The sequence below is a fragment of the Pezoporus flaviventris genome, unplaced genomic scaffold, assembly GCF_033815535.1.
Source record: "Pezoporus flaviventris isolate CSIRO_AGI_PZ_B2104156 unplaced genomic scaffold, CSIRO_AGI_Pfla_v1 ptg000007l, whole genome shotgun sequence".
Taxonomy (NCBI): Eukaryota; Metazoa; Chordata; class Aves; order Psittaciformes; family Psittacidae; genus Pezoporus; species Pezoporus flaviventris.
Genome location: NW_026892555.1, coordinates 86,409,377 through 86,422,010, shown reverse-complemented (window position 1 = coordinate 86,422,010; position 12,634 = coordinate 86,409,377). Strand labels below are relative to the sequence as shown.

Sequence of the window (12,634 nt, the reverse complement as noted above, 5' to 3'; positions counted from 1 at the left end):
AATGACTTAAGTGTTTAAAGAATCAGTACTACAGGTTTAGCAGAGCTGACTGAAGCATGGTGGTCTGAATTTTGAGGGCTTAGTATCTTGACTCCGATGATAACCTAAGGAATAAATATCCAGTATATAATGAAACCATTCAGCTAAAATTTTACAGATTGGGATTTTCTGTGTCTTTTGGTTTCTTTCAAACTTAATATAGGATTACAGTCTGCACTAAATTAAAATGGCAAACTGCAGGAAGATTAGCCTGTTTTGTGGATACAAGATTGGACTGTACTTTGATTTTTATTTTTATTTTTTCTCTTATACAGATGTACAGAGAAATTATCAAAGCACTTCAAGAAGCTGGAAAAGATGATTCTACCATAGCAGTTATTACTGGTATGACACTTCACATTCCTCTCTTGGATTTGTTTTATATTGTGCCAAAGTACAGTACTAACATGAACTATCTACCTGTATTTAGACTAAGATAGAATTATTTGAGGAAGTTCTTTCCTCTAATATAGACCTAAGATTTTTCCAAAGTACTTGGGCAATATTCTTTCAAGGTGGTATTTCAAATTCTTTAGCAAGCTTGATGTTATAGCAAAACCTTTGAGATGTAGAAGATAGACATGGAATACTCCTGAAGGGCTTTATTACTTTGTGTAGCTGAAATACCTGCTCCACAGCATCTTCATTACTGTTTTTGGAGTTAATTGGTATGGGTTTAGTCAACTCTATCTCATCCTGTGATACATTGGAACATACTAAAATCAAGTCCCTCAAGTCCTGCACTGGCATGGCAAGCAGAGAGTTTACACTGCATGTTTACCTGTGATCATTGGAAAAAAAAGGTGGTTTGACTTCTGTGGCTGCCATGGAAAAGGGTTGGTCAGGCAAGTTACAACCTGGCCCAGCCACATACATTGCAATCACCAGATGTGTGCAGCTAGATGACTGCTCAACAGGGTGAAATGGAAGCCCAAACTCAGCTGTCTGTGACATTTAGCTGCTCTAGGGACATATCATTGGGATTCTCTAGAGGACAGTTTGTTCCATCTCTGATGCTGACTATGGCAAGGGCAGGTGGGAGGGACAGAAAGGCTGAGGGCATGCACTGCCTATCTGGCACATCCTCTTTGCAGATAGGTGTGCATTTAAGAAATTAGCCAAAGCTTGAGCTTTGGCTGGCAGCTAAGTAGTGTAAATAAGCTAAGTAAGCAAGGTGAATTTGTGCTTAAGCCTGTTTATTCATTACTTCTGAGGTAATTGCATACATAGTCTTCTCCATGGTTGTCTTTCCTTAGAACACAAGGTGTGAGTTTGCTCAATTTCCTTTCAGGAGCAGTAACTAGGCACAACAGTCCTTACAAAATGAGAAGGGTGGTTGACACAACTGGAATGTTTAACACATGTATAGCTAGGACTAAATAGCAGACACCTCTGCACAAGCCTTTCAGTTCTCTTTTACGTAGTAAGATCACTGCATAAAGTAGTGGATGTGCTAACCTGTGCAAGGTCCTGTCCTGTGAATGTCCTCATGGAACATACAATGATTTACACGAATCATGCAGTCTAGCTTTTAAATACTCCTTGCTTTTTTGATGGTGCCTCAAACTGACATATACATTCACTAACAGGCTATCTGCTTCTTTCTGAAGAATCTACCTTTCAGTATAATAATATCAATTCTATGCTGTCAGTCTTATCCTTAGAATGACCTTAATTGGTCATAAACCCCATGAATCTTCTACCACATATTAAATAGGTCATTTTGTGTAATTTTGATACCTTCGTCAGTTTGAAGAGGGATGAAAGGAGATGCTTAAAGTTACATTTCCATCTTCCTGTTTAAAAAACCCCACTAGTTTCTCGCATCTTACTGCGTGAATGATCGTGAATTGACAGAAAAAAATCTCAGAACCGGTATGCAGGGAAAGAAAATATTTTCACTCGGACACTGTTACAGAAAAAAGAAATTCCCTCCCCCCTCTCAAATCTTTCAGATTTAATATTCTTTGGCTCTCTACCCATTGTTTTTCAGTGAATTGTCAAAACTTGTTTTTAAACTGTAGATGTCCTTTAAGGTAGCGTGTATACTTTGAGACAATCCCTGTAGTTACATAATAATGTTAGATACTTAGAACAAAATGCTTTTGTAAATGTAATAAATGGAAGCTTCTCATACCTACTCAGAAACCATTGGTGTATTTATTCATGTGTTCTCTGCAGGAAATGGAGACTACTATAGTAGTGGAAATGATCTGAATAATTTTACTAATGTCCAGCCTGGTGAGATGAAGAAGATGGCAGATGATGGAGCAGCATTACTCAAGTAGAACATCTTGATTTCATATATATATACATGTTACCATAATGGGTAAAATGTAATTTGCGGGCATTATTAGAAAACATGGCAGCAGGGACACAGTTATGCTACAATACATCCATTTAGATGACTCTGAGGGCTCGCCGTATGCATAAACAAAAAGAGCATGTGGGAGAATTGGTATTAATCATATTAAATAAATGAGGAAATGAGATGAATATTGCAAAATTTAAGTACAATGATGCTAAAGACTCAATTTTATTTTTTAGTCCCCAATATACATGCAGATAGAATGACAAAAGCACAATTTTGACTGTATAGTTTGTATGCTACAATGAAAAATTTGTGGGGTTTTTCTTTCTTGTTACTATGCAATGATGTCTACACTAGCAGGTCATGCCAAAATACCTTCAGTGTCAGACTACTTTGAATAGAGACTGAGTGTAATGAGCTTGTTCCATCTTAGAGTCTGAATCTACCTGTTAAAGTACTTTGTTTTCTGCTGCCAAGGAAATCAGGGGCATCACTTCACACAGAGATTGAAATGCTTTTTTGGGACAAACATGTTCAATTCTTCCCTATTTAACCAGATTTTGTCTTCTCTTTTACTTCTTTATGTGATGATTACATCTGAGAGATGCTCGCAAGCTGTATTGCTTCCTCAAGCACTTGCAGTTGATGGAAAATCTAAAATACACAAAAAGCAACAATGGTTTTGATTTATTTTTTAAGGATGAACTGCAAGCAGAGTACTCAGTTTTGCAGTTTTCACTTAGGCCAGCTGTCTGTGGATCACAGTTGCCCCTACAAAGTGATAACAATGCAGCCTGAATCTGCTGCAAAGATGTTATTCAGTGGCATCTGGCAAGTGTTCCAGCCTGCAGTGTTTTATAGGGTGTTAGGTACAATGCATAGTCTCACGTGTAGTTTATGGTCTTTTATCTTGCTCTTGTGAGAAGACTGTATTTGCTACACTGCTACTACTACACAAGCAGGGTGCTTTATTACAACTGCTGCACAGTGATGCCAGGGAAGTGGAGTTTTACCACATTTTTAACTTTTAAAAAATGCTGTATTTTGAGGATCTGTTTTGCACTTCTTGATAAGTGAAACAAAATACAGTTTCTCAAACCCATGCAGAACAGCATGAGGCAATTCTGCGTTGTGGTAGCATCATAATTTTTGTGCCTGCTGGGGCTTCACTGTAAAATAGTCTGTGATGGGAATGGATATCCCATGGGTGGGATTAAGATGGCTGTATAATCAGATGGATAGACAGGTCAAAAGACTGTTCTTGTTAGTGAGTTGTATTCCGTAACTGTAGCTGAAGAGGACAGCACTTTCATAACTTGATGGCAGGCACTAGGAGAGTTGTGCTGACATGTATGTGTTTGATTCTTAGTTGGTAAGGAAATGCAGGTATTTCAGATCTTACCTTGTCAGAATTTGTCTGGAAAATGGTCAGAAACATGCTACATAGAATCTGGCTCATGGTGGGGGGGGGGGGGGGGAATGCAGTATCTAATAACATGTTTTGAAAGTTGTTTATATTTAATGGAAGACAAGGACGTCTCTTTCCTTTGCTTTAGAGAGTTCGTGGGTCAATTTATTGATTTTCCGAAACCACTGATTGCAGTGGTAAATGGCCCAGCTATTGGAATCACTGTAACGGTCCTTGGATTGTGTGATGTTATCTACGCTTCTGACAGGGTAAGTACATTACATAGGTGATCCCAAGGCAGTCTTTACACCTCTTTCTGTAACTAGTATTATTTGGCTTGGGTTAATCTCACAGAAAAGAGCACGCAGGTGTAAAGTATTTTTATATTATGCCAAGGAACACCTATATTAATTACTAGCACTGGGGTGCATCATCCAGTGGTTAACAAGCACGGAATTTCCCTGCCATAGTTACAGTTATCAAGTTACTGACTCCAGCTTGGAAACTCTTTACTGTGTTAGTGAATACAGTAAAGAATAGCTGATGTGAAATGATGGTTGTAAGGCCCCTTTCAAGTGTGGGATTACTATGGAAGTGCAGAAACTGGCATTTTATCTAATCTTAATTCTAAGGTAAGTTTAGAAAAGCTTTTGTTTATTCAACTTAAGATTCTTTTTAAGAATCTTTTTAAGATTCTTTTTTTGTGCATAACCAAAAGCTATATTAAGGCATAGCACAAAATCCCATTATATGGCTTATTTTTTATGTTCTCTGATGTTCATTTATATAAAGTTATTAAACAGATAAATTTAACCCAAGGTCTTAATTCTAGGCAAGCTGCCTGTTGCAAGAGATGTCTGTAATGGGTGGTACTTTGACTCCTGCTTCAGCGCTGTATCAGATTTTTCCTTGGAATCCCTGCTGGACTGGGTTTGTCGCTATGAGTCTAAAGGCAGTTGAGTTGTAAGGGACCAAAACCTTTTGTTTGCACCATTATGGGATCAGCTGGGACCATATCACTCTTCAGATATGCTTGTATAATGTGCGTGATTTATTCAGTCTGCTCCGGTTCCTAGATCTTTTGCTAGGAGATTGTTGAGTTCTCCCTCTTCCTCCCTTCCCATCTGATCTTTTTCTTTGCTGCAGGGTGAACCTATTCTTTCTGAATCTAAAGAACAGACAATTTTCATTCTCCTTTACAACAGCTGTAAGTGCGCTTAGCCATCAGTGTACTTAGACTGTTAGATATGTCTCAGCTTTACATCCACTCTGTCTTTTCCTTTTCTTTTTCGTTTTACCTAAACAGCTGCAATTCATTTATTTTTTATTCATGTGGCCTGCAGTCACATTCCTCTAGGCTCCTTCAAGTTGTTCTTTAAGCATAGTGGTATAAACTGGATGCATCATTCCAGCATCTTACTGATGAGAAGTACAGCAGAACTCTTCCACATTCTGCCAGCTGTATTACTGTTTTGACATCCCACAATGTTATTTGATTTATGTACTTGTCATCAGCTCTACTAGCCAGATCCCTAACTTTAGAGTTGCCAATTAAACACTTGTTCATGTCATATACTTGGTATATGCTATCGTGGGAAAATGTATCTTTTTTTTGCCGTGTTTTCCTATTTTTGTTTGTTTTTACTTTCTGCATGCTTATTAGTTTCATTCTTAGTTGTCTGACATAGTTTTTGCTTTTTCTTACCTGCACTAGGACAGGTTTTGCTTGTGCCCTTAGTTGCAGGTCTGTGGGGACTTCTGCAGGGTCTGACTTAGCCTTTTGCTTAGGTTAGTCTTCTTGAGAACTTTACTGTTAACTTCAAGTTTATTGGAGCCTTCTGTCATGGTTTAAGCCCAGCTGATAACTCAGAACCACACAGCCGCTAGCTCACTCCCCTGCCATTTCCTCCCATCCCAGAGGGATGGGGAGGAGAATTGGAAGAATGTAACTCCCACGGGTTGAGATAAGAACAGTCCAGTAACTAAGGTATAACACAAACTACTGTTGCTACCACCAATAATAATAATGGTAAGGGAAATAACAAGGGAAGAGAATACAACCACTCACCACCTGCTGACTGATACCCAGCCCAACCCGAGCAGGGATCTGGGCCTTCAGGGTAACTGTCTCCAGTTTCTATACTGGGCATGATGTGCTGTTGTATAGAATGGCTAGTTTGGCTGCTTTGGCTAGTTTGGGTCAGGTGTCCTGTCTCTGCTTCCTCCTGTCCTCCCTGACAGGATGAGATTCAGAAAGTCCTTGATTGGAGAAAACCTTATTTAGCAACAACTAAAAACATCGGTGCTACCGGCATTATTCTCAGGCTGAAAGTGAAAAACACAGCACTGTACCAGCTACTGAGGAGAAAAATGACTGCTACTGCTGAACTCAGGACACCTTCTCACAAGTGTTTGTTCTCTGTTCTTCCCTTTCCAGGATTGTGAACTCCCATGCAGTAAGGTCATTTTCGTACAAATTAATACTCAATTTCACATTCTCTCATAGATTGGAGTGCCTTAGGCATTGAAGTGGCCAGCTTTGCTATATCCAGGATCTGGTTTTATTCTCAGCCATCTATTCCTAGAGCAGGTCATTATCAGCCACATTGCATAGCCACACTGCACAGCCCAGTCTGACAACAGATCAGTGTTTTGGGTGGTAAGTTAGCATTGCCTTCTGTGCTGGGTTTTGCTCCAGTTCATGGGGCACCAGTTCAGTATAGTTAATCTCCCCTTGCTTAAGCATGACCAATACTAGCCTGTATCCTGGCAGATGTTGTCTAATCTTTTCTTACAAGGATATAAATACCGCTTTCTTGCTAGGAAGTCTATTAGTCTGTCATACTGTATGGCCCTCTGCAGTACAGCAGGAGATTATTACCTTCTATTACAGTGCAACTTTTGCACTCTGTGTCAGTTCATGTTTTTAAATGAAAATTAAAGAAATAAAGACAAACGTTTCTTTGCTTAATGTTGATACGAGTTGTCAGAACAACATTCTGTAGTTTGGTGCTGACTTGCAATTATGAGACTGTTTCGTGTGATCCCATGCTGCATTTCTGCCACAAGTTTTTTTAAATTTGCATAACATTTGAGGAAAGAAGATTCAGTGACTTGAATTTTCAGGAGTAGAGTAAATGTAGTATTACTTCAGCAAGCAAAATGCTTTTTAAGTTATTTGAGCTATGGATTTAACTTTTCAGATTTTGCACATGCAAATTAGTTTCTCTGAGCACTGTATTCAAATAAGGTAATTTCATCAATTATTATGAGAAGGGAAGTGAATTACACGTACAAAGTCAGATCTTGTGTACATTGAGAGGATGAAGCAGTGTTAGTGGATGGTGTTTAAAGCCTGTTGTGGTAACAGTTCAAATGTATTTCTTGTAAACTCCATCACAGTAGAAACTTTACAATGAAAACTAAATCCTACTACTTTAGTCTTAAGCTCTGTTGTGAGGCTTGATTCGGTTTTTTATTTCGTTTTGTTTTGCCAGGCTACATTTCACAGCCCGTTTAGTCAACTTGGACAGAGCCCAGAAGGATGTTCCTCTTACCTGTTTCCAAAAATCATGGGCTTCGCTAAGGTAAGAATGTCTGCACTCTATGTGGGATCATCTGACCTTTGTGTGTTGGTATCCTCCAGCTGTAAGAGCAAGTAGAGTCACAGCAAGAGTCCTCAGAGAAAGCTCCTGTTTGCAGCTTTTGAACCAAAGGTCAAGAAATGCGATGACAATGTCAGAATAGGCACTATAATAGAGCAGTGACCACTTCGAAAGCCATACTGTGAAACTGGTTAAGGTTTTTTTTTCTCATGGCTTTCTCCACCTTCTTGAGACAATTTCTGTATGGTGAAAGGTTGCATCTTTTGTCTAACAATGGGATGGAATGATGTGAAAAAGAAAGTAAGTGCTGTTGTAAGAAATGTCTTGGTAGACTGCCTTTCTCAGGCGAGGGAGCAAGTATTGTAGGGCTTCTGCCAATCATGTGGGAAACTTGTATTCAACCATTCCTCCAAATGTGAGTGTGAAGCAGTCCACTTATATATTTACTTCCAGACCTCTTCTGTTTTCTAATATGTTCTAACATAGATTGGCTTTCTGTCCATACTCTTATTTGCTCTGCCTACTCCAGAAACAAGGAAACTAAATTATAATAACTACAAAAAGTGTGTTGCAGTTTAACCACAGCCAGCAACTAAATAACACACAGGCACTTGCTCATTTCCCACTCTGGATGGGATGGGGAGGAGAAATGGAAGAAGATAAAACCTGGGGATTGAGATAAGAGCAGTTTAATAATTGAAGTAAAATATAATAGTAATAGAAATAACCACAACAATAGTCATAGGGAATAAAAAGAGAGAAGGAGTAAAACTCTGGAAACAGAAGTGATGCCACAACACAATTGCTCACCCTCTGCTGACCAACGCCCAATCTTGTCTTGAGAGGAGAAGAGGAAAGGGGTACAAACTGAAACACAGGAAATTCCATCTGAACATTAAGAAATACCTTTATAGTGATGGTAGTGATAAATGGGAACAAGTTGTGCAGAGATGCTGTGAAGTCTTCATCCTTGGGGAAATGTACTTATCCTAGGGGAGGTGTCCTCGAGGACACTTGAAACCTGACAGGACACAGCCCTGGGCAGCCTCCTCCAGCTGACTCTCCTTGAAGAGGGGGTTTGAACTAAACAGGATGTGGATATCCCTTCTAGCCTCATCTATTCTGTGCTGCTCTTTTCAGAGGGCAGATATTAATGAGCAAGAGTAAAATAAATGTGACTTGGAAGCTTGTACTTTTTCTGTCAGGTTGCTCAAGTCCTGTGTCTCATTGAATCACTCTTTCTGCTTTTCTTTATATAGGCGAATGAATTTTTGCTTTTCAATAAAAAGCTGACTGCAGCAGAAGCCTGTGCCCAGGGACTTGTGACTGAAGTCTTCCCCGAGAGCACTTTTCAGAAGGAAGTTTGGGCAAGATTAGAAGCTTATGCAGACCTCCCCCCAAATGTCAGTATTTTAAATTTTCCTCCACCTTGTAAGCCTCTAGCATTCCCAATCCTCCTGCCAAACTTATCTTGTTTCTTTCTCGGTTTACTTTGTCCTTAATTGAAATAACAGGGCTCAGTATATTTTCCTTTAAGCACAGATCTGTCCCTCTGCTACAGGAGAGCAGATACTTCTCTTCTATCCTGGCTGACTCTAAGACAGTGCACTGTATACAGTGGCTGAAAAGCCTTAAAAACTAATTAATTAATCTACCTGCAGTCTGTGTGCACACCTTGGATGTCTCCTCTGAGGTGTTTATTTTGGCAATGATTTAGTTTTAAGAGCCTTACCACTGCGTCTACAATATTAATTGCACTCTGTGGGTGCTCAAGATGATGCTGGGTGGCTTTACTTTTTGCTGAATTCAGTCATTCTGCTCACTAGTTTAGGTTTTGCAAAACAATATGAGTCACAATATATTACTTTGCATTGTACAAGAAGAGACACTCGTGCCAGCTGCTGATAAAGTAGGTTGCATTTGGCACTGCAAATAGCTGAACAGGTTTCACTTCTTAAGCCCATCTCTCCTGATTATGGACTGCTGTTTCCTTTCCCTGAACCACTTCCACCTTATTAGCAGTCTTGGTGATCAAATGCAATAATTACTTCTGACAAAAAGGTGACAAAAAGCAGTGTTAATACAGTCTGGTTTGAATTCCGAAGTGTTTATTATTCCATTTTATGAAACAGTATAGAAAACAGAACTTCCTAATGTTCCTGTTTTTCTCCTCTAGACCTTGGCAGTGTCAAAGCAACTATTACGAAGTATTGAAAAGGAGAAGCTCCATGCAGTCAACAGTAAAGAGTGTGAAGTCCTGAAGGAGAGATGGTTATCTGATGAATGTATAAATGCTATTGTCAGCTTCTTTCAGAAGAAAGCAAAACTCTAATCTTGACCAGTAAAATAATTCACCTTCTGGCAGTGGCTTAACCTGCCCTTACCATTAATAAACTTTCTCTTCAATAATATGATTCTTATACCTTTTCATGTGGTATGTATCTGAGTACTGGGCTAAAACACAATGTTATGTACCTTGGATCCATTATGGATATTCAGGTTGGGGTAAAAGAGGTTCATTACCTTATAGGTAGCAGTGATATTTCTAAATAATACTAAGGCAGATTGTTTTCCGAAAGAAGCAATGGATGCAATTGCACTCTATTTTGATAGTTCTTCAGTACTTGTCTTATAATGATTCTTTTTATTTATCTATGGGGAAGGAAATACTATATTAATGAAGAAATAAATAGAAGTATTCAGTTGCTGTTGTGCTGATTCTTATTCCTTCTGTTAAACATCCTCAGTGAGAGGGAAAGTAGTTCCTCAGGGTGTATTGATTTAATAGTCTTACAAAACTATTCTCTTGACTGACCTGAAGATTCTCAAAGATATTTGTTGTGATTTTTATGCTTCTAAACATAACTAGGTTTTTCCACCAATTGCTTTAGATTACCCAGAAAAATCCCACCAAAGATAGTATAGCCTTTTGCTATAGCTATTTTGGAGTTAAATTAACAAAATTATTATTTTTGAAGAGAAAATTTCTTCACTATTGGTGGATGTCTTCTGGTAGAGGGTGTGCCGGGCACTGCAGAGGACAGGGGCAGGCTGCTGGAAGCTCATGCCAACAAAAGGAGATCATGGAGAAACAGCAGTTACTTGTCAAGAAAATGTCCTTTCAATGACAAGGAGCTGAAAAGTGTGAAGAAAAAAAAATAATTTCAGTACTCTAGACTCTGATCTCAAGAGCAGTGGCATGTATATAGCAGCAGAGGTTGAGGTGGATGCTGGTTTCTCATCTGGGTGTGAGTGCCAGCAGCACCAGGACTGGGAGCTGCTGCAGCAGAGCAGCTTCCTGCCAGAAGCAAACTGCTTTGGGTGCCATCACTGTGCCTTGGTTGAGGCTTGTGGTGCTGTTGCCAGAAAGTCACCTGCACGTGGGCACAGGCATGCACATGCACCGCCTCACATAGCAATAAGCAGGTCTTAAAATCCAGACTTTGCCTCCTATGTGGTACCTAGCCATTGGGATTTAACCACTGGGAAAATAAAACAGAAAGGGATCAGAGCAAAAAGAAGGAGAAGCATGGGTATGCATCATTTAGCTATGCTACAGAGGTATTAAATATATTTAGGGTTCTCCTTTAACTCTCTGATGGGCTAACCATAACTCTGTGGTAGATGATGCTGCCATACATGATTACCAGTGAAAGCAAGTCTGCTGTCACACACGGAGGATGGCAAAAGCAGGACCAACAGAAACATGGGAGGGGTAGAGAGGTAGAGGGGAGAAAGAAGGCAAGTCTGCCAGGGAGACCTGAGACCAGCTTTAGATCTAACTGCAGGAAAGAGAGGGGAAACAAAATGATGTCTTATTATGAAACAACATGGACAAAGGGGAGGGCATGCTTCCAGCAGATGTTAAACAGCCAAGGGACAGTGGGGCTCTTCCCCCTTCCCTCCCTGTGCCCGGAGAGGGGATGTGACCCAAGCCCCTAGAGCATGGTGGTGGTAGGAAGGATGTCTCTGTGGGGTGACACACTGCAGGGTTGGTGGGACTTGAGGGATGGCTGAGGTTCAAGGGATGGTGACAGGAGTGACAATGGGAGAAGAAACTTGGGCAGAGATGTAGGGGGGAGGAAAGCACTGCTGGCAGGCGAGGGAAGCTCAGGGCCACCATGATGCCCCAGCCCTGCGTGGCAGCAGGCTCTACCATCCTACCTACGTGCACCCTGCTGTGGACGGGACAGCCATTGGGCAAGGAGCCATGCTGAGGCAGCAGGTTGGCTGGTGGGGCCACACTGGCTCTGAGCAGGCATTACCAGGGCACCCCAAGGTGTGAGGCTCGGTGCTGGCTACAAAATGGCGGCAGTTGCGTGAGGTGAGGAAGCGGCCAAGAGCTGTGGCCCTGGCACAGGGGAGCCCCTGGGCTGGGGGCAGCGCAGAGGACCGGAGAGTACAAGATGACTTTGTCTTGCCAAGGCATTTGTGGCTCTCGTGTCTTTTTGTTGGTTGTTTTTCCACACTGCTCACATGTGCCAGAACTGCTTCTGTGGGGTACTCTAGCACTGTGGCAGTGGCGTAATGGTGGCCATTGATCACATAGCCAGGGTTAAACATTTGTTTAATGTTTCATTAAACATTTGTTCAGTCTTCTTAAAACTCTTCATTAATGTTAACTTTTAGTAGATTTAGAAGCGCGTGAGCTATGTCATCAAGTGTATTTTGTATGCTTTTATATTTCTAACATTGAATGTACAGCTCAGTTGTAAATATCCCATAAAAACTGCTGTGTTAAAGTGCCCCTCCCTTGTTCCAGCTGAATGTGAATGCTTCCATGAGCATTATGTAAAAGACCTCGGATCTAAACATGGACTTCTAAAATTTTTCAAACAAGTTAGAATTTACGATGAAGAACTCTAAACCTTGGCCATTCTTAAAAGGCTTCCCACACGTACAAACTCTCATAGGTGCTTACGGTCACACGGTCATGCACATGTGTAATCTTGTAGAAACAAAACCAAATACTTCCATTCACAAAGATTTCTTGGAGCTTTAGGTTTTCTCTTTGATTTGCAAGAGAGCAACCTTTAAAATTAACTCTGTCGCCTGTAATAGGTGAAATGTAGTGTCAATATGTTTTAGCCCTAAGTAGGTGGAATAGGTAACATGTACAGTTGAAAGCAGGTTTTATAGAGTGTTTAACATGATATCACTTTAATTAGTTGCAGTGGGACACACCTGTGATAGCAGTTCAGCACCTTCTCATAGAGAAGCTTACGCAGCACAAGATGAGCACTAACAGAACTGGCAGCAAAGCCTGCAGAG

The 12,634-nt window shown here is 40.5% G+C and overlaps 1 protein-coding gene across 5 annotated transcripts in view; it reads left to right on the top strand.

Moving 5' to 3' along the window:
- The window catches only part of ECI2 (enoyl-CoA delta isomerase 2), a 29,977-nt gene extending 19,912 nt beyond the window's left edge, over positions 1-10,065 (top strand). For all 5 annotated transcript variants that reach the window (XM_061449374.1, XM_061449378.1, XM_061449376.1 and 2 more), the window contains 6 exons: positions 315-384; positions 2,221-2,323; positions 3,907-4,027; positions 7,256-7,345; positions 8,623-8,766; positions 9,540-10,065. In XM_061449374.1, the coding sequence (XP_061305358.1) occupies positions 315-384; positions 2,221-2,323; positions 3,907-4,027; positions 7,256-7,345; positions 8,623-8,766; positions 9,540-9,695 (684 nt within the window). In that variant the 3' untranslated portion in view covers positions 9,696-10,065. The remainder of the gene's footprint in view (positions 1-314; positions 385-2,220; positions 2,324-3,906; positions 4,028-7,255; positions 7,346-8,622; positions 8,767-9,539) is intronic.
- The last annotated feature ends 2,569 nt before the right edge of the window (positions 10,066-12,634 follow it).